Source organism: Manis javanica, chromosome 14 (assembly GCF_040802235.1).
Source record: "Manis javanica isolate MJ-LG chromosome 14, MJ_LKY, whole genome shotgun sequence".
In the NCBI taxonomy this organism is placed as follows: Eukaryota; Metazoa; Chordata; class Mammalia; order Pholidota; family Manidae; genus Manis; species Manis javanica.
Window position 1 is genome coordinate 28414649 of NC_133169.1, and position 23714 is coordinate 28438362.

The 23714-nt window shown below is 43.3% G+C and overlaps 1 protein-coding gene across 6 annotated transcripts in view; it reads right to left on the reverse strand.

Annotated features, from left to right (window-relative positions):
• Positions 1 to 23714, reverse strand: part of KCNT2 (potassium sodium-activated channel subfamily T member 2) — a 451692-nt gene that overhangs the window by 76754 nt on the left and 351224 nt on the right. For all 6 annotated transcript variants that reach the window (XR_012125235.1, XM_073221980.1, XM_073221978.1 and 3 more), the window contains one exon: positions 4382 to 4493. Coding sequence is in view for 5 of the 6 variants with exons in the window: in XM_073221980.1 (XP_073078081.1) it covers positions 4382 to 4493 (112 nt within the window). In the remaining variant the exon portion in view is untranslated. The remainder of the gene's footprint in view (positions 1 to 4381; positions 4494 to 23714) is intronic.

The following is a 23714-nucleotide window of genomic DNA, read 5'->3' on the forward strand; positions in this document are numbered from 1 at the left end:
CTAGGATATATAACAAGATGTTGGAAGGAGAACCAAGATGGCGGCATGACTAAAGCAGCGGAAATCTTCTCCCAAAACCATACATATTTTTTGAAAATACAACAAATACAACTCTTCCTAAAAGAGAGACCAGAAGAGACAGGGCAACAGCCAGACCACATCCACACCCATGAGAACCTAGTGCCTGGTGAAGGGGGTAAGATACAAGCCCCGGCCCAGCGGAACCCAAGCGCCCCTCCCCCCAGCTCCCAGCGGGAGGAGAGGGGTGGGAGTGGGGAGGGAGAGGGAGCCCAGGACTGCTGAACACCCAGCCCCAGCCATCCGCACCAGAGCGCAGACACAGTGCATGCGTGGGGTCCTGGATACTAGGGAAACAGGACAGTAAGACCTGTGAGCAGGTCCCCACAGCCAGCGCACCCAGGACAAAGAAAAATGAGTGCTTTTTTGGAAGTCTTAAAGGGACAGGGACCCCACAGCTGGACAGAAGCACCCCGGGACACAGCCCAGCAGCTGCGAATCCTGGGGAACTCTGGGTGCCTGAACCCCAGCAGCGCAGCTCAGAGGCCCCTCACCACGGTAAACAGCCTCCTGCCTATTCGCCCTCTGACGCAGCTCCACCATATTGGAATAGCAGCCTGAGGCAGGTCACGTCAACAGCAACTGCAGTGCTAAATAAACTCCATTGCGGACAGGCAAGATCAGAAGCCCCATCTGCATGCAGCTGCCCTGCACAAACTGCTAGAGGCCACTGTTCTCCCAGGAGAGGAAGGCCACAAACTGGCAAGAAGGGACTTTCTCTTACCCAACACACGTGCCAGCTCCCCGCAAATATATCTATCACCATGAGAAGGCAGAAAAAATTGATATAGACCAAGATCACAGAGGCAAACCCTGAGAAGGAGATAGGCCTAACCAGTCTTCCTAAAAAAGAATTAAAAATTAAGCTCATAACCATGCTGATGGAGCTGCAGAGAAATATGCAAGAGCTAAGGGATGAGGTCCAGAAGGACATTACAGAAATGAAACAATCTCTGGAAGGATTTATACACAGAATGGATAAGATGCAAGAGGCCATTGAGGGAATAGAAACCAGAGAATAAGAATGCATAGAAGCTGATGCAGAGAGAGATAAAAGGATCTCCAGGAATGAAACAATATTAAGAGAACTGTGTGACCAATCCAAAAGGAACAATATCCGCATTATACAGGTACCAGAAGAAGAGAGAGAAAAAGGGATAGAAAGTGTCTTTGAAGAAATAATTGCTGAAAACTTCCCCAAACTGGGGGAGGACATAATCGATCAGACCATGGAAGTGTGCAGAACTCCCAACAGAAAGGACCCAAGGAGGACAACACCAAGACACATAATAATTAAAATGGCAAAGATCAAGGACAAGGACAGAGTTTTAAAGGCAGCTAGAGAGAGGAAAAAGGTCACCTACAAGGGAAAACCCATCAGGCTATCATCAGACTTCTCAACAGAAACCTTACAGACCAGAAGAGAATGGCATGATATATTTAATGCAACAAAACAGAAGGGCCTTGAACCAAGAATACTGTATCCAGCACGACTATCATTTAAATATGAAGGAGGGATTAAACAATTCCAAGACAAGCAAAAGTCGAGGAATTTGCCTCCCACAAACCACCTCTACAGGGTATTTTAGAGGGACTGCTCTAGATGGGAGCACTCCTAAGACTAAAGAGATGTCACCAGAGAAAATAAAATCACAGCAAAGAAAGCAGACCAACCAAATACTAACTAAAGGCAAAAAATAAAATCAACTACCCACAAAAGCAGTTAAAGGAAGCACAAAAGAACACAGAATAAACAACCAACATATAAAGAATGGAGGAGGAGGAATAAGAAGGGAGAAAAAAAGAGTGACCAGACCGTGTTTAAAATAGCTCAATAAGTGAGTTAAGTTAGACAGTAAGATACTAAAGAAGCTAACCTTGAACCTTTTGCAACCATGAATCTAAAGCCTGCAATGGCAATAAGTACATATCTTTCAATAATCACCCTAAATGTAAATGGACTGAATGCACCAATCAAAAGACACAGAATAATAGAATGGATAAAAAAGCAAGACCCATCTATATGCTGCTTACAAGAGACTCACCTCAAACCCAAAGACTATAGGAACAAAGAAAGACTGAAGGAACAAAACAGCAGCAGAATCATAGAACCTAAGAATGGACTAACAGTTACCAAAGGGAAAGGAACTGGGGAGAAAGGGAGGGAAGGGAGGGATAAGGGTGGGGAAAAAGAAAGGGGACATTACGATTAGCATGTATAATGTAGGGGGGCACCTGGAGGGCTGTGTGGCACGGAGAAGACAAGAAGTGATTCTACAGGATCTTACTACGCTGATGGACAGTACTGAAATGGGGTTTGTGAGGGGGACTTCGTGAAGGGGGGACCCTAGTAAACATGATATTCTTCATGTAATTGTAGATTAATGACAACAAAATTAATTAATTAATTTAAAAAAGAAAAAGACAAGATATCTTTCTGCCTTTGCAGTATCTTTAGTGGATTGCCTGAGATTCATATCACAGTCTGGCTTAATGCTTATTAAAATAAAACTTTTCTACATTTGTGGAGAGTGTTCCTAGGTTGACAGAAGATTTCATTTTAATTAAATTAATTTCCCAACAAAGATCAAAACTTCATTTTGTTCTTCTTTTTCCTTAATGCAGTGGACACACAATAATGTAGACAATTACTCACCAATATGGGAAATATCTTTCACAGTTATGATCTTGCTGCATCAACTATTTGGCATATAATTGAATACACAGAATGGAATGCTTATTAATGACAAGGTCAACATAGTATTTTATAATTATGCTTTTTCTATCATTTATGTGAGTACTGATTATATGCCAAAACTGAGCTAAATGTCTTGGATACATTATTTGTGTCATCTTTGCTATGACATTATTTAGCTATTACCACTATTTTCCTGAGAAGAATGCCATGGCTCTAAATGTATAAATAATTTATTCAGGTTCTATTCCTAGAAAGTAGTAGAGAAATGGACCAGTCTGACTCCGGAGCCTGTCTTCTTCATTGCTAGATGATCCTGCCTCACTTGTTACGAAGGAAACCACAGTACACCATGCCGGCACTGTTTCAGCTGGGTTCCTAACTACTGGGCTTGCTTGCAGATGTAGAGGGAATTTATACATCCTCGCCACCCCTTCTCTGTTGTTAAGGTAGCGTGGCAGAGTGGAAGTTTCTCTTACTGCACTGACTTAAAAGCTATATAATCTTGAAAAAGTTACTGAACATGTTTTATATTATGTTACCTTATCTGGAAGCAATGCCTAACAACAATTTAACTATGACTATACAGGTGGAGTCTTAAGGCTATACTAATATTAATGTGTGTGACCATTTTTGAAAATTAAAATCAACAGACAAATTTGCAGAAATGACCTTACTCAACAATATGTCTCTCAGGAATTAGGACAGTGTCTGGCATAATAGGTAATCAAAATAAAATCAAGTGAAAGAACTAACCAAAAAAATCTAAGGCATTATCTCTCACATATTGCTATAAACAATGAAGATGGCATAGATTTAACACATTTTCACATGTTTAAGATGGAATTTTTTTCTGTTCTGTCAAATTCTCCCATGACATTATTATCAAGTCAAGTAAATGCTGAATGCCAAAGCCATTTACCCTCACACTCAACTTTGGACACTGAGAATAGAAACCACAACTTTCGGCTGCATAAAATGACTTTGCCACTCTCTTCTCTCCTCCCCCAATCCTAATCAAGTTCCCATTTTGAAGGACCACTATTAAATAAAATTTCCAATTCTCAGTAACTTTGATCTTGCTTTTCTCCCTCTGAGGCCCACCAAGGCTCTCCTGAGGTGGTGGTCTCTCTTACTTAGGTAAGCAATCAACTGGGCTTGGTCTCAGACTGTGTTGGGGACATTTGAGAATGTAACTTTCAACAAAACCTACAACTTTCCTAAGATCTTTAGGATTTTGGAAACTGCAAAGCTCTATATAAATATATTTCTTGACATAATACTCATGATATTATCAATATAATTGGTATTATGAAAATATACATTCCTATTGTATTTCTTTCATAAACTATATTTTCAATTTATGATTAATGATGGTAGACAAGACATCTCTATTATGTGCACTTGTGATACAAATGGTTCAAATCCATCAACTCACATTTTTTAAATTATAAATTAAGATTTTAGCCCCTAAATAGGAATTCAAAATAGCATTTTTATTTTTACTTTTTCATTAATTTCTTTCCATATATAGAAATTTCCAGAGTTATTCTTTCAAGAAAAATAGTTAAATGAAACTCCATTAATAATGTGGATGTGTAGTCTTACCTTTTCCAGTTTTGAAAGAGCAAGAGAGTAACAATCTTTGGCTCTGAATTGCATGAATCTCATGTTGGCTGGGTGAGTAAGCTCTGTGATTATACTGAGACTGGAAAACAACCTGCATATCAAAAGACAAAAACATCTGCATTACACTACCAATATGGAATTTTTTATAACATATTTGTGAGTGAGTTTTTCCTAGCCTTTGGCATAAAACCACATGCAATTATAACACCAGGCAGTGCCACAAAACTTGTTCTGTACAATGCAAGAAATATAAACACTACTTTCCAAAGAGTATTTTAATCAACATTTTATCAGTAGAAAAAAAAAATTAGTAATTTGGTTTTTATTAGACATCTTCTCTCTAAAATTATGAAACAACATAAAGAGAAACTGACTTAAGAAGTCATAATGTTACCTTGTGCATAATATTGAAATGAAAATTTATGAGTATGCTGTGTGGCAAAAATTTCACATGATAAGCTTGTTGTCCATAATGTGAGCTTTTTGATATCCTATGGCTTCCTGTTCTCACAGTGTGCAATTTTAATGTCAAATTTTGTTACAATGGACTTGTGAGAAGAGGAAAGATTTTAATTGAAATAATGTTTCATTGTAATGAATTCAGACCAATGCTCAATTGACAGTGTTGTTCCAATTCTCCGAAAGGATCCTGAGAATTTTCACAGGTCCCACAGCTTTGCATTAGCTTTCCTATTCACCTCCCTTTCAAAAACATGCACACACACACACACATACACACACAAACATTGTTTTTTCTCCCAGATAAAAGGGGAAAAGTAATAAAAATACCACAGTAATTTTTTTTTATTTTACTGGTGGTGGTGATCTAATCTTTAACTGATATCTATGCATCATTAGTAGCTCTCTTGGTTTAAATGTTTTGATACTATAAGTGGCAGCCTCTTCACATGACAATCAGCTTTGTTCTTCATACACTATATCTATAAATTCAGTTACAGCCACTTAAAATTCCTACCATTAGGTTGAACCCATACCTTGAACTCAGGCACTAGAACTGACTGAATTTCTGAAGGATATACACTCTGGTTAGTGACAAAAACCAACCATTTTCTCCAGCTGATCTAAACCGCCCCATATCAGCAAACTGAGACTTAATACCTAACCTAACTGCAGCTTTAAGTCCCACAGCAATGTGACTTCTCACCAGTCAACCTGGAAATCCCAGGTCAGCACTAGGAAATTTAATGACAGACCCCAGCCATTTCCCTTAAGAAGGCAACTTTGTCTAAAACAATGTATTTTTTGCTAGTAATTTCCTTTTCTCCTCTCCCTCTTTATCTTTAAGAACCTTTCCTTTTCTGTAGCCCAAAAGAGAACCTTTCCGTTTGCTAGAAGGGATGTTACCTGATCAATGAGTTATTTAATAAAGCCAATTAGATCTTCAAATTCACTCAAAGTTTGTTTTTAACACCTTGATTCAGTACCTTTATAGAGGAAAACACTCCGTTTAGGATGCAAACCCTGTCTCTGAACTTCAGCACTAAGAGTTTATGACATTCTTCAGCTCTAACTCCGTGGTGCTGATTGGTTATCTCTGAAGGTTCCCCACCAGTAAGATGGCAAACTTCCGGCCTCTTTTTGGGGTCCTCGGTTCCCGCTGGCGCCACCTGAAGCCCAATCACCTCTTGCCCCCCTCCCAATCCCAGCACCTAGCCAACAGCCACCAGCCCCGTAGAAGTAACACCACAATCACCCTATGCCCCTTCCTATATAGTCCAACACCTTTCCCTAATAAAGCGGAACTCTCCGGTCAATTGCTGTTGTGTGTCGCTCCTTTCCTTTCATTGGTGCCGAAACCCAACGGGACACCCCAACTGGGCCCCGTCTTCCCCCAACACCAGCAGCAGCTTGCCCTCATCCTCTTTTTCCGGCGCTGGCTCATCACACTCACCACTCCTCTCTGGCCTTTAGGTAAGTTCCCCCCCCCACCCCGGGGTGGGCCACTCTTCCCTGAGCTATCGCAGTGCCATTGACCGTGATCGTCCGGCAAGGCCCTGACGCTCGGGGACGAGGAGGGAACGCTCCCCGCCTCAGGCCTTCACGGCTGCGGTGGACCCTCAGGCCCCTCCCCTGACAGCCATAAATCCCCACCTCAGGCTTTCACGGCTGCAGCGGACACTCAGGCCCCTCCTCCAAAAGCCATAAACCCCCACCTCAGGCCTTCACAGCTGCAGCAGACTCTCAGCCCCCCCCCCTCCAACAGCCATAAACGAGGTGACTCCTTTGCGGATGAGAATGCTCCCTTTCCCGCCCCCTCCTCCTTCTGTTTCGTCCGCCGAAACCTGTTCAGTCTGCCGAAAACGCCTAGCGCTAGGTACCTCGTGACTCCGGCACTCTGCCTTCTTAGGGAAGTCTGGGTGACGACCCACACTTCACAAGAAATTCCGACTTGTATAGGAGTTTCCGCAGACCACCAAGGATCATCGGGGACGCCCTTTGTCTCCTTGTGGTCTGCCTCCAGTCCGAGGATTTCCGTTTGTCTTCCCCTGTTTGTCTCCTTCTCTGTCCTTTAGCCATGGGAGCCTCCTCATCCCTCCCTGAAAGTTCACCTCTTGAATGCCTGCTTAAGCATCTGGCTACCCTCTCCCTGACGCCTGATATAAAACCAAAACTTCTCCGTAAATATTGCTCCCAAGATTGGCTGACATACCCCCTAGACAATAACAACCAATGGCCCGCAGGGGGAACTCTTGATCCTAACATCACTCGCAATCTCTTTAACTACTGCCAGCGCCTGAAAAAGTGGAAGGAGATTCCCTATATCGAAGCTTTTCGCCTCCTAGCTTAAAATCCCAGCCTCTGCAACACCTGCTCCCCGCCCCAAGTTCTCCTAGCCTGCAAGCCGTCTCCCTCCCCTCCACACACTCCCAGTCCCTCTTCAATTACCTGTGACCCAGCAGACGAGCCTCCGCCATACAGACTTCCCCCTTCGGCCCCTCCCCCTCCTACAACCCCTCCACCCTCCGCCGCCGCTGCCGCCTCTTTCCCCATGGCAGAAGCCTCCCGTCCTCTCCCTTCCCCTTCTTCTCCTACAACAGCCCCTCCCCCTTCCTCTACCGCTGCCACCGCTGCCGCTTTCCCCGCGGCAGAAGCTTCCCATCCTCTCCCTTCCCCTTCTTCTCCTACAACAGCCCCTCCCCCTTCCTCTACCGCTGCCACCGCTGCCGCTTTCCCCGCGGCAGAAGCTTCCCATCCTCTCCCTTCCCTTCTCCTCCTACAACAGCCCCTCCCCCTTCCTCTACCTCCACCACCACTGCCTCTTTCCCCGCAGCAGAAGCTTCCCATCCTCTCCCTTCCCCCTCTTTCCCCATCTCCTCCCTCACCTCACCACCTCTTCCTCCATCCCCCTCACCTTCCCCCCTCCCGCAAATCAAGCCTGAGCCTTTCAGACCCCCTCTAACTAAGCTCCAAAGAGCCTTGTCCGTCTTTGCCCCCTCAGATTCGGTCCCGAGGGCCTCCCAAAATTATCGCGGCTTTGCCCCCATCACCTGTTTTCCCTGCACAGACTGAGCCAGAACCCTTCAGTCCCCCTCAGACTCGGTCCCGAGGGCCTCCCAAAATCATCGCCCCGCTCCAGGAAGTAGCAGGATCCGAAGGCATAGTGCGCGTTCACGTCCCTTTCTCCTTAGGAGATTTAGCCCAACTAAAGAAATGCCTAGGTTCCTTTTCCACTTATCCCACGACCTACATCAGGGAGTTTCAATGGACCCTCCAGTCTTACAGCCTCATGCATCATGACATTTTCATGGTCCTGGCCAATACTCTCCTCCCTGAAGAGCGTAGACGAGCTTGGGACTTCGCCCAAACGCATGCTACCGAAACCCACAGGACTGACCCCACCTGTCCCCCTGGTCCCACTGCTGTCCCCGAACAAGACCCACACTGGGATTATAACACCGCCATGGGTCTCCACTCTCGAGATATTTTTGCCTCCTGCTTAATAGCAGGTCTAAAAAAGGCAGCTCGTAAAGTAGTCAATTTTCAAAAGCTCCAAGACATAATTCAAAAGAGAGACGAAACCCCCTCCGAGTTCTTAGATAGACTCACTCAAGCCCTATTACAGTATACCAGCCTGGACCCAGAAACACCTGAAGGAAGACAGGTCCTTATGACATACTTCCTAGCTCAAAGCTACCCCGACATTAAAGCTAAACTCAAAAAGTTAGAACAGGGCCCCGCTACCCCACAGACTGAGATCCTAACAGTGGCCTTTAAATTCTTCCATAACCGGGAGGAGGAGAAAGAACGCCGTAAACAAAAAGCTGATCAGGCCAATTTCCAGATGTTGGCCCAGCTGATAAAACCACAACCTGGGCGCCCCTCTACAGACAAGCCCCCCCCCAGGAGCTTGTTTCAAGTGCGGAAAAGAGGGACATTGGTCAAGGGCGTGCCCCTCCCCCATATCTCCTACCAGCCCATGCCCCAGATGCCAGAAAAAGGTCCACTGGGGGTCTGATTGCCCAACCAACTGAAGGGGAGGCTGGATGAACAACCCCCATCCTAAGCCCACCGTAGTGGGGCTGGCAGAAGAAGATTGATGGGGCCCGGGGGCTTCTCGCCTGACCATTTCCATCACCAAACAGGAGCCCATGGTTACTTTAACAGTAGACGGTCGCCCCATCTCCTTCCTCCTAGATACAGGAGCCACCTTCTCAGTCTTGCGAGAATACCGGGGCCCTACCACGCCAGCCATTACTCCTATAGTCGGGGTAGGAGGTAAACAGATTTTCCCATTAAAACGCCCCCCTTTTATGCACAATCCTAGACAGTCCCATACCTTTCTCCCACTCCTTCCTGGTTATGCCCCAGTGTCCCATCCCTTTACTAGGATGGGACATCCTTTCCCTCCTCCACGTTTCCATAACTATATCCAATCCCACAGCCCCCAGTACTCCCTTTCTGATGGCCCTCATAGCCGACAACACCCCTCTACCCAATGAAAGCTCCGGTTCTGCCCTTATACACCCTGTAAATCCCAAAGTTTGGGACATTACAAGCCCCTCCATGGCCCTATGTCCCCCTGCCTCTATCAAATTATGTGACCCCTCTCAGTATATCTGTCAGGCCCAATACCCCCTAACCACTTCAGCCCTCATAGGCCTCCAACCCATCATTCAAGATCTCTTAAACAAAAACTACCTCAGACCCACTCACTCCCCATTTAATACCCCCATATTAGCTGTTAAAAAAAAAACAACGGATCTTTCCGCCTTGTCCAAGACCTTCGCCTCATCAACATAGCTGTTGTCCCTATCCATCCCTTAGTTCCAAATCCATACACCCTTTTATCGCAGATCCCTGCTTCCGCATCCCACTTCTCAGTCCTAGATCTCAAGGACGCATTTTTTTCTATCCCTGTAGACCCCTCCTCCCAAGATTTTTTTGCCTTCACCTGGACGGACCCACACACCAGACATTCTGTACAACTTACTTGGACAGTTTTACCACAAGGCTTCCGAGATAGTCCCCATATTTTTGGACAAGTCCTAGCTCAAGACCTCAAACAGTTTCACCATGATCACCCCGAGTCCACTTTATTACAATATGTAGATGATCTTCTGCTCTGCAGTCCCTCGTGGGAACAGTCTCAACTTGACACTGCTCTCTACTTAACCTTCTAGCTTCCAGAGGTTACCGAGTATCCCCTGTCAAAGCTCAAATCTCTTCCCCTTCTGTCACTTACCTTGGATTCCTTCTGTCTCAACAAAGGAAGTCCATTACCTTAGACAGAAAATGACTCCTCTCTGACCTACCCATTCCCAAAACCAAGACAGAAATCCTTTCCTTTCTAGGCTTGGCTGGGTATTTTAGAGTGTGGATCCCTAACTTCTCCCTGTTGGCAAGACCCCTATACGACCTCAGCAAGGGCCCCCCTGAAGAACCATTATCATCCTCACCCTGACACTCCTTCATTAAGCTCCGTCAAGCCCTTGTAGAAGCTCCAGCTCTCCGTCTCCCTAATTTGTCAAAACCCTTCTCATTATACATTCATGAGAGGTCCAGTCAAGCTCTAGGAGTCCTAGGCCAATATTATGGCCCATCCTTTGCCCCAGTAGCTTATCTCTTTAAGCAATTAGACCCCACAGTTCGGGGATGGGCCCCCTGCCTACGGGCATTAGCCGCTGGACAGCTCTTGCAGAAAGAAGCTCATAAACTAACATTCGGAGCACCCCTTACCATTCTGTCCCCACATCACCTAAAAGATCTCTTAACCTACAAAAGTTTACAGACTCTCCCTCCCTCCAGACTTCTGACCTTACTGTCCTCTTTCCTCCAAAATCCAAACATTTCTTTCCTCCCCTGCCAGCCCCTGAATCCAGCCACTCTTCTTCCTCTGCCCTACTCTCCACATACTCCCTCACATGATTGCCTGGAAGCCCTTCACAACTTCCTTCCGTGCCACTCCACGTTCTCCGAAGGAGCCCTCTCACAATCCGACCTCATCTGGTTTACTGATGGGTCCTCCTTTAAACATGAGGGCACCTGCTACTCAGGATATGCAGTAGTGTCCCTCGAAGATGTCACTGAGGCACGAGCCCTACCCCCTGGTACAACCAATCAGCAGGCTGAACTCACTGCAGCCACCAGAGCTTGCACTCTGGCCCGGGACACGTCTCTCACATTCTACACTGACTTCAAGTACGTATTCCACATTCACTTGTCCCACGCAGCAGTATGGAAAGAATGAGGCCTCCTCACCACAAAAGGAAATTCCATAACTAATTCAGCCTTAATTACTAAACTTCTAGAGGCTTCACAACTCCCACACCGACTAGGCATAGTCCACTGCAAATCACATCAAACAGATGACTCCCCCATTGCAAGAGGTAACAACAAGGCCGACAGAGTAGCCCGGTCAGTTGCCCTATCAGAAAACGCACCAGACAACAATCCGTCTGCCCTTGCAGTTTTAGCCTTATCACAAGATGCCCTCTGCTCTCAGGACAAAGAGTCTCTCTTCCGCCTCTTACATGACCTGTTCCATCCCAACCCCCAATCCTTGATCCATTTTTTACAATCTTTTTTTCCTCTCTCTCCTGAAGACAAACCCCTACTTAACCAAATCACCTGCAAGTGCACCATCTGCCAACGCACTAACCCTAATACCCCCCCTCAAAGCTCATCAAGCAAGGGGTAATGTCCCCGCTGCAGATTGGCAAATAGACTTCACTAACATGCCCCCTGTATGACGTACCAGATACCTACTTGTGCTAGTAGATACATTTTCAGGATGGGTCGAAGCTTTCCCCACCACTAACAAACGAGCATCCGTAGTTGCCTCTATCCTCCTCACCCAGATCTTTCCTAGGTTCGGGATGCCCACTTCCCTCCAATCAGATAACGGCCCTGAGTTCACTGCCCAAATTATCCAGAACCTCTCCAAGTCGCTCTCGCTCCCCTGGCATTTACATTGTCCTTATCGACCACAAGCTTCAGGAAAAGTAGAAAGAGCCAATAGGACTCTAAAAGACATCCGGACCAAACTATCTCTAGAACTACACCTTGACTGGGTTCGCTTACTTCCCTTAGCTCTACTCCGCATTCGAGCCCTCCCAAAGAAACCTTCCTTCTTGTCGCCCTTTGAGATCATGTACGGCCGCCCGATTCTACCCCCGGGGCTCCCTTCCCACAAAGGACCAATTCCTCCCAATATAGCCCTTCCACTACTCTCTCTCCTCCGCACTGAATTGTGGAAATATCAGGATTGGCTCCTTCCTGATCCATCCGCCTCCCAAAATCCTCCTGTCTTACAGCCCGGCCAAGTAGTGTTTTATAAGCCACCAGAGGATCAGCCCTCTCTCACCCCGAAATGGGAAGGTCCACACCCAGTTATTCTCTGCACCCCCTCGGCCGCCAAGCTCTCACTGCCTGATAACTCTGTCACCCCTTGGATTCATATCTCCAGGTTGAAACCAAATACCCAAGACCCACCTTCTCTGGACACCCAAGACCCATCAGTCACAATCCAGAGTCCTTCGGATAAAGCCCATGACGCTGTCTACTCTACCACGCCTCATCCCTCTGATCCCTTGAAGCTCCGCATCTCCCGTGCACCCCCTTTGCCATCCATACCTGAATCATGACTTTTTCCTCCTTTACTGCTCTCTCGCTTTTTTCCCTCATTCCTATTGTCTTCCCTGCCGCCCCACCCTCCTTTGTATGGCGATTCAAAGTCAAGCAGACTTACACACAGCATCAAACAAAAGTTACTGCCCTCATTGTCACATCAGACTGCCCTCTGAAAGGCTGCTCTGAGCCTTTGTACCTCCACTTTCCTCCCTCCACCGAAGTATTCATTTACAGCTACCTTTATTCTCCCTACCTCTGCTTCCTCTATGACCAAAGACAAGCCTATTGCAGGCAATGGGAAGACACCTACGGGGGATGCCCCTACTGGTCTTGCACCATTCACTACATGGGTGACTTCCAGTACCCACAGTATTACTCCTCCAACCATTTCATGAAATATCCCAATGGCTCATTCTCCTTATCAATTCCAGATCCCTGGGACTCTCGATGGGCTGCTGGAGTAACAGCCTCAGTTTACTACAAGGGGTCCTCGACCCCCCATGGTACCCTTCATATCTCTCGAGAGTATGTTCCCTCTCGCTCCCAGATCTCTCAAGTTGCATCAGATATCAGACATTCCGAGAAAGTCATTATCCAAACTCTTGATGGCACCTATTCATCTTCTTATTCCTCCTACTCTTGGTTACAGCTCATTCAAGACACCACCATCTTTCTCAACCACACCCTCAACACTGCCAATTGTTTCTTGTGCGCATCACTACAGTGCCCACTGCTGGCCGCCGTGCCCCTCAATATTTCCAACTACTCCTTCCATGCAGAAGGACAACCCCTCCGTCCCCTGGCAGACATACCCCTTTGGGAACCAGAATACCCAGATAATCTCACCATCCACCACTGTGTGGGCCCAACTCCACCTTCCTCCAGTGCACTTCACTGCCTCTCTATCTACACCCCTACCTCCGGCTCTAAGACTTTTACACAACCAGGACACTTCTTTTGGTGTAATGGCAGCCTTTTCAACTCACTACCTCTCAACTCCGATACACCCTGCATTCTCATCACCCTAATCCCACAGCTTACACTTTACAGCATGGCAGAATTCCTTGAGCTCCAACCTCCCTTGCACTCGCTCACAAAAAGGGCTGCTTTCCTTCCCATCATGGTCAGTATCTCTTTAATCACCTCAGCCATTGGGGTGGGGTTTTCTGGAGGAGCCTTGGGTCACTCTCTATGGGCAGTTAGAGATCTCGACGCCAAACTTGAGGGCGCCCTGACATCCACTGCCGATTCCCTAGCCTCTCTCCAAAGACAGGTCACTTCGCTAGCTAAAGTCACCCTTCAAAACCGGCGGGCCCTAGATCTGCTTACAGCCGAGAAGGGCGGCACCTGCGTCTTCCTCCAGGAAGAGTGTTGCTATTACATCAATGAATCCGGCATTGTAGAAACTGACATCACCAAACTCACTGACCTTGCCTCCAGCCTCCAGTCAGCTTCCAATTCCAACCCATTCTCTTCAATACTAACAAACCCCCTCCTCACCTGGCTCTGGCCCATTGCAGGCCCCATAATAGTCATTCTTCTCGTCTGTCTCTTCTTACCCTGTATAATAAAGTTCATCAAATCCCAAGTCGGAAATCTCTAATCAAGCTTTCAACCAGCTTTTACTCAGGAACTACCAGCTTCTGGCCACAGAAGACCCCTCACCCTCACGTGACCTCCTCACCACATGCTGAGATGGACCCCTCTCTCCGCTGGAAACTGTTCCTGGAAACAATGCCCGCAGACACCTGGCTCCTGACACCCATATCCTCTTGGCACCATTGGAATCAACAGGTCCTCAACCTATGGTTACAGGGAACCTTCATTGATTTCCAACCTGAAGAAGTCCACATCTACTCATCCTTACTGTGGGGAGTCCTATCAACCCTTTCCTCCCAATCCTCAAACCCTCACTCCCTTCTCTGCCCCTGTTCAGCAAGAAGCAGTCAGAGAGAAAGCCCACAAACCCATAGAGGAGAAAGGGGGGAATGAAGGGTCCCCACCAGTAAGATGGCAAACTTCCGGCTTCTTTTCAGGGTCTTCGGTTCCCGCCGGCGCCACCTGAAGCCCAATCACCTCTTGCCCCCCTCCCAATCCCAGCACCTAGCCAACAGCCTCCAGCCCCATAGAAGTAACACCACAATCACCCCTTCCTATATAACCCAGCACCTTTCCCTAATAAAGCGGAACTCTCCGGTGAATTGCTGTTGTGTGTCGCTCCTTTCCTTTCAATCTCCCTTCTCCCAGGGAGAGAGAGCCTGCCAGCAGGCTTAGCAGCTTCCCGAAAGGGTCTGTTCCCCAGCCTGTGGCAGAGCCGTCCCTGATTTTCTGCCCCTCATATCTGTCTCCACTGGGCTTTAGTAACCATTCCAGTTAAGACACTAAAAATTCTTTAAAATACTTTCTGTCAGAGTTATATGTGAAAATTGTATGCCTTTGGTTATCATAATGAAATATTATGCAAGCCTTCCCTAATCAAATCCTTTGTAAACTATGATACCATCAAATGTTTTATGAAAGTCACTCTTTATAGGAAGAAATATAACCTGTATTATATGGCTTCATCTCCATTTTGAGAGCAAATACTGTATTTCTTGATCTAGGTAAATTGCAAAAAGTTTGATTGAATTAATATCAGCAAACCAACAATCAGAAGACAATTTGGCTAATTTTTAATATTCTATGCAATTTTATTTGTGCAGTTGAACACTGTTTATAATAGTTCTGTAACCTTGAGTCAGTTAAGGAAACTAAATCCCATCTTCTGGTAACTTCTGTTGCAAAGCGTAGAGATACGATTTGTGAAACACAGCACCATGTCTGGCATACACATGGTATCGTTTCTTAATTGTGATGGTATTACTATTTTCTTAGCTTTTTCTTCTCATATTATTTCTGCTTGAAATGCACTTTCTTTCCTCCTTACCTTCCTCCTTAATCTCTACATTTTGAAATCTCAACCTTTATTTATTATCACTCTCAAATCTAATTGAGATGAAGTTTTAAAATCACTTAAAGTCAGAATCATTCCCTCCATTAGCTCCCTGGTTTTTGATTTATACTGTTTATTATACTATGTCTTGCACTAAACTCTTATTGGCTTTATCCTTGCCTTAGGTTTCCTACTAAAATGTGATAGTTAGAAAGGCAACGTTTACCTATAAATGCCTAGTAGTGCACCTTATATTCTTGTAATTAATATGCCCTCATGATAATAATTATTTTCTCAATTCTTGTTCATGCCTTTTTGGCTTAGTAGGTAAAATCTTGGTGAGGAGGTTGCTGTAACTTATCTTGATTATTTTATGGAGAATGGCCAGATAGTCTGTATTCCTCATGACTCTCTATTAGATCTATTTCTTCTCACTCAAAAGTCACCAATAATAGCATATACATTAATATACAGGTATACAGACACACTTGGATACTAAAACACCAATTTTAGGCTACAATTGGCTTTCAACACTGACCAAATATGAATATATTTTAATCTTTTCCAAATACTTTTTAAACATTTTAGGCCTGAATCTGACTTAATAATACATGAAAGTATAATAAATATCAGATACCTGCTGTATTTCAAAATTTTATCCACATAAAACAATCTAAACATTAAAAATATTTTGCACTATATAAAGGAATCATTATTGTATTTATACATATTCAATATCATTATCTTGAATTATGTCATTTCCCATGTACACATGTATATTTCTTGCATAAGACCATGGCTATTTGTGCCAAGCTAAAGACAATATTCCTTTTTTATTTTTTAACTTGCTATTTATGCTCTTATAGTCTTAACAATGCAAAAGTCTTCTAACTGCTTTGTTATCACCTACTCTTACTTTCCCAAATTGTAATTAATGTAATATTTCAAATCTCTCTATCCTTCAATAATTTCCTTCATGTTATTCTTGAAGACCAACTTATTAACCTGATCTATAAAGCCATGTATATTTCTGTCCTCTGATTCCCACTGTGGCCTCAGGTCACACCAATCTTTCCCTTGCTCTGCCCCAAATCCTTGAACATATCTCAGAGCCTTTGTATATGGTGCTCCCATGGAGAATGTTCTGCACATCACTTTGCCCACTTTAGTTTATCTTTCAAGTAAAGGATTATCATTCTATTAGGCAGAAAAACAGACTTGAGTGGGTGGATAGAGAATAAGGCCAGTGGAGCCCACTAAATGGGCTCAAAGAGTTAACCAGATAAAACCAGAGAGCCAAAAAGGACTCACAGAGTTAGAGTTAATTAGTCAAAGTTCCAAAGGCCAGGAGCAACTTGGAAAGCCCAGATATTCCCCAGAAAAAGAAAAGTATCTGAGAACCAATTAGATCTCATTGTACCAATTAGATCATGCCATTGTAAAATCTACTTAGCCTACAAAAAGGCCCGCTCAGATTTTTCTTTAACTCAGCCTATATGATGTTCTTCCTCTCCTTCCAGACCCTTAATCAAGTAACTTTGTAACCAGGCAGGAGACAGACCAATAAAATTTAAATAAACCTATGTGTACAAAGAACGCTGAAATCTGGGCCAACACAGTTACTTAAATAACATTATTCTTAAGACAATATTTCAAAGGAATTATGAATCACCTGTATACATCATGCCTCGTGCTAACCCATACCCAAAAAGCCTGATAAAACCCCAGACCCCAAACCCTTAAGCTCACCTCCTCTCTGAGGTTGCCCACCCTGCCCTTTCTCTGAGCATGTCATTCTCTCTCTTCTACTCAGGTAAGTAGGAAGGGGCTACTGAGAGCTCTGATTTGGGCTGTATGTTCCCATTGCCTGGGTGACCCAGATGAGACTACAGCTGTGCAACCATGCTCCTTAGTAGCCTGCCTGAAAACCTCTTTTCCTTTGTTTTGAGAAGTACTCAGAATATAATCTCACACCACCCAGGGCTCTGTGGCCCCCCCAAATCCTGGGGTGGTAGGGCCTTAGTTCCCACACTGTGCAGATTCAAGTGGACACTGGATGCCAGGTGACCCTGGCTTCAGGAGTTAGCAAGGGATTTGCCCAATGCCAAGCAGGAGTTCAATGAGCTTCCCTTTCCTGCCTTTGTCTACCTTGACTCTGGCTTGCTCCTCCTTTGGAGTGTACTCAAATAAAATTTTCATTCTGTTTAGCTGCTGTGTCTCTGCCTTTCAACTCCTTGTTGCTGGAGGGACAAGGACCAAGGACAGCACACGCAGCCCCTGACAGCTCCTCAGGGGGCCTGTATCAGATATTCCTACTGACTGAGTCTATATAACACTCTTCTTCATTCAGTGGTTGCCACATATAGTTCTCTAGTTAAAATTTTTAAGTAGTTGCTTAATTTCTTCCCTTCTAGACTGTTGGCATCCTGAGGCCAAGAGCCATGTCTGTCTTGATCATCACTGCAGCCATCATATCCTGCACAGCCCCAGAACTTCCTTGAATGCTTAATAATAGTACATTGACAAATCACAGTTTGTAGAGGTCCTCCTGACCTATTGCTGAGTCAGTTTAGGTTAACTGATAGTTCCAAACTGATAAAAGATCCATTACTTGTTTGTGTATTTCCATTCAGAGTACTCATTATCTTACAAGTTTGATCAGCTAAATTTCAGAAAACAAAAGAAAAAATAATATGTTCATATTAGGACAAAATAAGCCCAAGAAACTTCGAAACTAAATATTTCTGCACTTGTACAATAAAAATTAAACTGGTATTAAATTAATTAAACAAGGATTCCATTATACTGAGGTAATTCTAAGACCTTACTAGGCAGCCTACTTAAACAAACTAATCCTTAAGCCTGTAAATGCCTCAAAGTTAAGAAATCAAAACCAAAAGACAAGCAACTAGGCTTTCCCAAACAATCAGCGGCTCAAGCTATCCCCAATCTGCTCTTCCACCTGTGCCTCTAACCACTTCCTGTTTGCCTCATCAGAATTCAGGGTTGCACAAATAAACTCAAAAATTTTTATATGCCTCTGTTTATCTTTAGCACTAACAAGTATTTAATTTTGAACCCATTCTGTACTAAACATTATTCTGTGTGGTCTCCAGGAAAGATTTTATTTCTCAACTCTGAAAAGTTTCTTATCTTCTTTCTCCTGACACAGCGGATGCCTGAACAGGTTATTTTTTCCCCTCATGTGCTAGGATGAGCCAGTAAATTGCTCTCCAATTTTTTGCTTTCTTTCTCAGTAAAATGAGAGTAATGGTAGGTGTCATTGACATGCAAACATTCTCAAAATAGGGCATTTTGATAGGTTCATCTGACAGACATTTTGAAGTGTTTATTTTTAATTCAAGGCACATGTTGATATGGCTGTTAAAATTTAGTTTAAATATTAACATTTCTTCATAAAAAAGTGAAAATGTGCAGTATTTTCCAATATGAAGTGTCTTGTTAGGTAAAACTTAAGCAAGAGAAATTTGAATCTTAAAGTGAGAAGCTACTTTTCTTTAAATTTGGCAATCAGATATTCAATTTTTATTAGATCTTTGTGCTGGGAAGAATCACTTGAGTGTTTTCTCTTAGATGTATACGTGAAGGCCCTTAGGCAAATGGGAGAGAAAGGCTTAACAAGATACAATTTGACAACAGCCTTATCTCTCAGTGTCTTTGGTATTCTGAAATGGTCTTTGGAAATGGTGGTGGGCCGATTGTTTAAGATTCAAGGCGTTTTTCCTGAGTAAGGTATTTGAGATACTTTCTCACCCAGGGACTCTGGGACCTCTGGCATACAGGTCAGCCCCGAGGAAGTCCGCTTCCATCAAGGGCCAAGAAGAGCCCACGAAAGAAAGTCACCGTGAGAGGGGACGAGCACAGGTAAGGGTCCAATAAAGGGCCTGCTTGGGCTGTTCGCTCAAAACAGCTCATTCTGGCACCAAGCATGGCTGAGGCTGGAGGCTCTTTTGCCCCAGCACAAACTTCAGGAGTGCTCATTGAATATTTGAGTTAAAACTTTGTATGTCATGCTCTAGGCTTTTGATGTGGAAAGGGAAACACTTCCTGGATAGGTTTTCTGGAAGAAACATTTAGGGGCCAAACCGGCAAATGCATAATCTCCACACTGGATGAAGACACATTGAACTATGTAATCCAGGTTTCAACTACAAAATTATGTTTAAGTTAAAAATGCAACTCAATATAAAAAGCAATTCTCACCAAGCGAACTCTCCCCTAACTCCTCCTCCTTCTCTCCTCCATTTACAATGCTAGTAAATTAATGAGATGCTGTTTTACCTCTGGTCTTTTTAGATTGAGTGACTCTGAAAGGTCCTTGGACAAGTTGGAGAGAAGAGAGGCCTGTCAAGTGAAGCTGTATTTCCAAGTAAACTGGACAGGTAGGGGCTCTTGGGATCAATTTGAGCCTCTGAATAACAAATTTAGCCTTATTCTGACTGACAAAACAGGTCATATCAATTATATCAATCACTTGTCAATCAGAGCATTCTGACTTTTCATTTTCATACTTGAATTCCATAGCATTCCTGCCTCCTGGGCTCTCACATACTCACAGTTTTAAGATGTTTCTAACATAGCCCTTAGTAGTTTTAAAACCTGAAAATGTAAAAGTCAAAATGCCCCGTATCAAAACGGAATGCCAAAATAATTGTTAAAATGGCATGGGCCAAATAGCTACATAATCATTTACAAATTCTAAAGTAAAATGTGTCATCAACAAGAGTAACAGCACACAGAAATGTAATACATTCAGATACTGTTAACGCCTAAAACATACAGATACTGAGCAGATCATAAGATTTGATTTTTTGCTAGAAATAAACAAACCAAACAAAATATTCCATCTAACTATTCTAATAAAACAACCATGATGTCTGTGTGCACGTTTCTATGACCACAATATTTTGGAGATGCCGACTTGAGGATGTGTTCTCTTAACAAACAGTATCTGCCGCTCCCCTCCGCGGCCACAGACTGCGCGCTGGTATGAGTGCTTTGGGGAGATTCCCTCCCTCAGCCATTTCAGCAGCCTGCTGGCTGGCTGACACAACAGTGTGGGCACATTCAGGCGCCTAGATTAAAGTAAAGGTGACATTACCCTTTGAAACTTCTGGTTTAAATCTCAAGTTCCAACAATATCAGATGAATGACTCTTTTAAGTAAACCTCTCATTTACATTAAAATACTTCAGCATAAACAGTGTGATAGGTCCAGTGAGCTCGTTTACCATAACCGTCAGGGGCAGCCAGCATCCTATTTCACCACCCAGGGTGGCTCACTTTGGTTTTTAATAGGAAAATTAAAAACATATTCAAGAGTTAAAATTTCTTTTGCTATCCATAGTCTATCTACATCACAGGCCTAACTAGTTAGTCAATTAGAAATCAGCTCTCGTTTGAGGAAATTAATAATGTTCATGAAGATATAAGGAATTTCTGAGGTATTTTATAGATGCCATTATTGATTGAATTTCTAAGCCCAAGATGGAGCCGTTCCTGCCTGGGAAACAGGATAACTTAGATTACTTTCAAGTCCCTTCCCTGGGACTCACAGAATGGAGGCCACCCCAGGGGCCTGGCCCATGACACAAATCTAACCTAAGTCAGCCTGCACTTTCAGGTAACCCTCATCAGGGAAACCTGACATACACCAATCACAACCCAGCAACTCAGCTCAACTAGCTCACTTACGCTAGAAAACAACCTGCAAGCTTTACAAGGAAATCCCTGACCTCTTAAGCCAACCATGCCCTGTTTCTGCTTCACATTTTCTAACACCTTAGAAAACTTGCTCCTGCCCCAAATCCCTCAGGAACTGTGCTCCCCTGCAATCTGTGGGTTCTTTTCTCTTTAATAAAGAACATCAAGGACACTACTCAAGTGCTTTAGTTTAGTCATTTGATACCTGTGAATGTTCCACTTGAACAGAAACACAGTATATCCAGGAAGCCAATCCCCAAATTCCAAGGCAGCTGTGAACGTCATACTTATTTCCTAGTTCCTTATTCATTTCATATTTTTCTCCTCCTTGTTCCTTATTCTTTAGCCTCTGAAAGCTTCCTACCTCCCACCCCATTTTTCAATTCTCTCAGCCTTTGGGAACAGAGACTTTCTGCTTCACGATGTATTAAAGTTTGAATCACCTAAATTGTCTTCTATAATCATTTTTAAGACTATTCACTCTTGCATCCTCAGTGTGTAAGGACCTAGTTCCCTTAGACGTGGAGCCCTGGGCTAAATCCTAAATAGTCTGGGAACCAGCCACTGTGACTAGATTTCTTTTGCCTAATGTTTACTTATAAGGGTAACTAGATCCTACCTCTCAAATGTTGCCATCTGCCTTTAGGGAAATTGATGCAAGGTGGTGGGCAGAGAACCTGAAAGAACAGAAAACTGGGTGTAGAAGAAAGAAAAGGAGAAGAGAGTTGAGATCAGTGTTATCCCATCCTAGATAATCAGTAATTATCTGTTCAGGGTTTCAGCACAGGAGTGATTATGAGTGATCTTAGAGTTTAATCAGGAAAAATCCCTCAGGTAACTACAGTGAAAAAGAATCAGTGGGTCGTAGGTCCAGTGAGGATAAAAGACTGTTTAAGAGTTGGGAGTATTACAAGAAATGAGGTAGAAAACAAACATATTAACTCAGAGAGTTGAATGAAACTGAGAATATGGAGGGTAACAAATGGTACTTCAAGGTAAAGGCTATAACCATGAAAATAGGGGACTAAGCTAAGATCAAAAGGCTCATCTGTGGAGATTTGTTGAAATCATCAAGAATTATGGTAGAAGCAGGGTTAGCAAAATCACAGTTACTTAGGAACTAAAATCTTCAAGGAATGTGGAAGAGTGACCCCAAGTGTGGTAGTTGATGGAACCTATAAAATGAAACTGTCAAATCTGCATGAGTCTGGTCATTTATCTTTATAAATGATATTTTGTATATCACAGGGACCTATTGGTGTCTTACTTTTTTATCGTGTAAGACTAACCTAGTTGAGTATGCATAAATTAGCAACTTATGAATTACTCCATTAAAAAAGTTCCATAGAATTTTTTCCTAAAAAATATTCATTTAATGAAATAACAGTAAATACTTTTACATAAAGTCATGAGAGTGGAGAGAACAGAATAATTACAATTAGGTTTCTGACAGTTCTTTTTAAATTTCTGCTTAAAATTATTGAGTCCAGATGGGCACATGCACCATAAAAATTACAAATTTCTAAAATATTCTTAAGATAGGTAACGTTATAGTTTAGGAATTCAAAGGTATTCATCCATTCATCCTTTCATTCTTTTGACATGTGATCGCCTCCTCAACCAGATATGCAGGGAAGGCAGGCTTTGCACAGTCAATTACACATACATATCTGTCCTTTAGTTAGTCTGATCAATTAATTTGTTTAAATGACTAATTATGGCCTATGCACCTCTCAGTAAGATGGGGATTTATTATCTTGGAATGAAAATAATTCATTCAGAGAATATATAACAAAAGTCAAATCAATCGAAACTGCACCATAATAGAAAAAACTCACTGTGAGTTGAAAATTAAAATGGCATGTTTAATCAGAAAGAGCCATGATCCTCTTCTACTAAAGCTATTAACTAGCTTTTGCCAAGCATGGAATCAAAAAGTATGATTTTATCTTAGTCATTGGCTATGAATCTCATTTATTTTCTATGCTGTGTTTTCCTTTTTCATTCTCTGGAGAAAAAAAAATGCTTATATATCTGTCATATTTTAACCAGTGCTATTCTTCCTTTAAATGTACTTAATATAGCTCAATAACTAGTTAGCTGTATTCTAAATTAACTGCCACATAATAGTAACATTAGAGGATTTCTTCTTCCAGATCAACAGATTCTTAAATAAGTTCAAGATAGATTTTCCAGAGGCTGTGACCAATTCTTTACATGCCTGATTTCTAGTCTTTACATTAACAATGAATTAATTAGTTTCCAAAAGCATTTTATAGATGATGGAAACTGAATTTCCACAAGGATAAGAAACACACTAAAGGTTAGAGTTAACGTCTGCTGGAACCTTTGGAATAGAGGTTGTGCCAGATGAAGTTGTTGCTCTATCTTTCCAAGGTCTGTGGTTTTTTCCATTCTGCCACATGAAAGCGATAATTATATTGCTAATTACTATAATAGCTAACATTTTTATCCAGTGAGTATAAACTGCCAGGCATTATGTATTTTTAAATCTCAAACAATCTTGTGATTAAGACACTGAGGTTTAAGGGAAAGTAATTTGCCT